Here is a 3,821-nt window from a genome sequence, read left to right on the forward strand (position 1 = left end):
TCAAATGAGATGATTCAAAACTCGGGGGAAGTTTCACGTAGACTTCCTCTTCAAGATCACCATGGAGGAAGGCATTATGGACGTCCATTTGATGTAGCTCCTAATTTTTAGAAGTTGCAATAGTAAGAAAAGCTCAAACCGTGACCATTTTTGCAACTAGTGCAAAAGTTTCAGAGTAGTCAATGCCTTCTTTTTGATGATTTCCAAAAACAACTAATCTGGATTTTAATCGTTTAATACTGCCATCGCTCAGAATTGTACTTTATTTTATACACCCATTGGCTTCCAACAAGTCGTTCGCCGGGGGGAAGATCCTCCATTGTCCATGTTCCATTTTTTTTTTTCTAGAGCCTGAATTTCAGTTTGCATTTATCTTCTCCAACCTGCATCTTTCATGGTCTCCTTAAAAGACCTTGGCTCTTTTCCAGAAGCAATAGCTGTAATAAAATTTCGGTAATGTGGAGAAAAACTGTCACAATTAATATAATGCGCTATAGGGTAAGGAGTACCTGAGGCATGCCTTGGGGACGAAGTGTTAGGAGATGGAGATGATGGACTGTTTGTAATGATAGTGTGTGTTACATAATCCCGCAGAAGCACACTCGGAAATTTCTCACGCATACCTCTACCCAAATGAGCATTATCATCGGTGTTGCTGCCCCCCCCCCCTCCCGCGCGGTTCGTGGCTACTGCTGGCAGTGCCAGGCCAGTACACGCTGGAAATCCAATGGGCTGAGCAGTAAGGGCTGTGCTCTCAACCTAAGGACTTCCAACAAGCGATGGCACCTCTGGCATTGCTGGGGCAGCCTCAGCCTGCTGTTGAGTTACGTAAGGCTTGGCCTGCTGCTGAGTAGCGTGAGGTACATTGCCTCAGCCATCACCAACCTCTTGAAACCCCATATTCACATCATCAAAATCATATGGAACATCCATATGTATTGTTACAATATTTTCCGGAATGATATTTGTGGAAATTGGATCAAGAAAAGGGAAAACATCTTCAAAGAATTTAACATCACGAGACATAAATTCCTTTGAATAAAGATCAAAGAGATTCCAACCCTTCTTCCCAAATGGATATCCAACAAAAACATATTTACGACTTCGACTTGAAAATTTATCACCCTTAGATTTTTTATTGTGAGCAAAATAGAGACACCCAAAAGTACGAATGGTAGTACAAGAGGGGTTGTTCCAAGTAAAATTTCATAGGGAGATTTATTTTGCAGGAGAGGGGAAGGAGTTCGGTTTATTAAATGTGATGCAGCAAGAATACTCTCACCGCAAAAATATATTGGCAAATTAGCCTGAAACCTCAAAGCTCTCCCTACATTTAAAATATGTTTGTGTTTCGTCTCAACCCGATCATTTTGTTGTAGTCTTTCCACACAGGATGTTTGAAAAGAAATCATGCAAAAAATTAAATTTGGTGTCGTTGTCACTTTGAACTATTTTAATTGTTTGTGAAAATTGTCTATCCACCATTGCCACAAAAGACATAAATATACGGAAAAATTTCGTTTTATCAACAAGCAAATAAATCCAAACAGCACGAGAGAAATCATCAACTGTAGTAAAAAAAATATCGAGCACCACAAGATGATGCATGTCTATAATACCCCCATAAAAATTACAATGTATATTTTAAAAAATTCTAGAGGCTTTATTCTCACTTAAACAAAAACTAGATCTAGGGTGTTTAGCATGAAAACAAACTTCACATGCTTTATTTAAACTACCCTTACAATTATTAACGGGAGGGAGAAGTTTCAAACCTTTTTCGGAAGGATGACCCATACGCTTGTGCCATAGTTCTAACGTTGCCGAAGACTCAGAAACAGCCACATGTTGCATCGATGCTCTTCCTTCGAAGTAAAACAGTCCATCTCGCTTAACACTCGTTCTAATGAGCTCCCTCGACTGCAACTGTATAGCACACATATGAGAGTTAAATTGGACATCATAATTTCTATCATCAATCAATTATGATACCGAAATTAAATTGCAACATAAATTAGGAACAAATAACACATGTTTAAGGACAATTTTTGACGATAATCGAACCGAGCCTTCCTTTGTGGCGTTTACAGTTTTGCCATTTGGAAGTCCTACCGAACAATGTGAGATGATTCGAGTATAAAATAAAGCCATTCTTCATTACTTGTGACATGCCTAGATGCACCTGTGTCAACAATCCACAAAGTCGTTGTCAAACTCACTATTCAAACGATCATCGGGAATTTTTGTATTACCAACAAAATAGGCAATTTCTTTCCATTGGTCCGCTGTGAATGTTTTGTGAAGAACCTCTAGTAGCCTCCACATTGGTAGTAGTAGATGCAGCAGTGGTAGCATTTGCACAAGCTTGCCACGCCCTTTACCTCCTGCCTTGCCACGCTTGGAGGGATTAGGCCACCAGTCCGGATACACCTTTAATTCAAAGGAACTAGAAATTATATGACCCATTTTCTTGCAATAAGTGCAAAGCATACTAGATTTATTTGGTTTGTCCTCGGATGCAGCCTGCTTCGCCTTTCCTTGGCTTGTTCGGAGAGCGAACCCTACCACTTTAGGTGGCTGCTCCTTTGGAATATGAGTGGAAAGGCAAACTCTTTTGTCTTGAATGACCAATTGATATGCCCTGTCAAGAGTAGCCAATGGGTCTTGAGAAAGGATATTGGTGCGAGTCTGAGCATAAAAGTCAGTACATAGCCCCATTAAAAACTCATATAAACGAGTAGTATCTCGACGCTTCTCACATTTGACACCGTCTGTGCACTTCTCACAAAAAGGGAAGGCAATAATTGGTTCATGATTGTTCAATTCTTCCCACAAGGCAGTCAATTTACCAAAGTAAGAAGTCATAGACATAGTCTTCAACTGCTCACATCGTGCAATTGAGGATTTCAATTGTTGGATCCGTGGTCCATTAATAATGGCAAAACGCATCTTGAGTGTATCCCACAATCGTTTCGCATCCTTGTATTTCAAAAGAGTACTCTTTACTTCAGGGTCAATCGTGTTCATGAGCCATGAAATTAACATGGCATGGATGGTGTTCCAATCCGCTTGAGTACACATAGAGGAAGGGGTAGTGATTGTTCCATAGAGGAAAACAAATTTTCGACGTGCCTCCAATGCAGTTTGAATATCACCGGCCCATTCATCGTAATTTTCTCCACGAAGTCGAGTCGGAGTAATGAAATCACCAGGTTTGTCATAAAGACCTAGGCAATATGGTGATGTAATATCGATGTGCGGTGGTGGAGGTGGTGGTGTATCATCACCGGCCATGATTTTAGTTGATTTCTAGTTTTTTTTTTTTTTTTAATTGACTAATTACCCTTGGTGACTGATACCATGTCAGATTTTAGGGCTCAAAACTTAAGTGTTTCTCATTCATCCCAAATCATATATAGAGTACATAGCTTCCTAGAATACAAAAGATAATAACACAAGATATTCTACCTATTATCTTGTGTCAATCAAAGCCTATAATTAAGGAAACTATAATATATGATAATTTTAACTAATATTCTCCTAATCTTCTCCTAACAAAAGAATATAAAGACAGGCATTAATACTAGATTGTTAGGCCTTAGTTATAAGAAGATTAAATAATGTAATGCTATGAAAATGCTAGAGGAGCTAATTTAGGGTTTGCTAGGCAGCTTATTTGCCTTTTTGCTTTGCTCCCATAAAATTCTTACTTTTATGATTGAATATACTTCTTCCATTTTTGAAAAGTTCGACTCACTTACTATTTATATGGTCAAAATAAAATAACTTTGACCGCAATCTATAAAAATAAATTAGAATAT

At 38.7% G+C, this 3,821-nt stretch overlaps 1 protein-coding gene across 1 annotated transcript; it reads right to left on the minus strand.

Moving 5' to 3' along the window:
• Positions 1-2,187: 2,187 nt before the first annotated feature.
• Positions 2,188-3,294, minus strand: LOC145588817 (uncharacterized). The gene has a single exon (XM_081645418.1). The coding sequence runs from the start codon at positions 3,292-3,294 to the stop codon at positions 2,188-2,190; it is 1,107 nt and encodes a 368-aa protein (XP_081501544.1).
• Positions 3,295-3,821: the final 527 nt, after the last annotated feature.

This window comes from Chenopodium album, chromosome 17 (genome assembly GCF_948465745.1).
Source record: "Chenopodium album chromosome 17, dcCheAlbu1.1, whole genome shotgun sequence".
Taxonomy (NCBI): Eukaryota; Viridiplantae; Streptophyta; class Magnoliopsida; order Caryophyllales; family Amaranthaceae; genus Chenopodium; species Chenopodium album.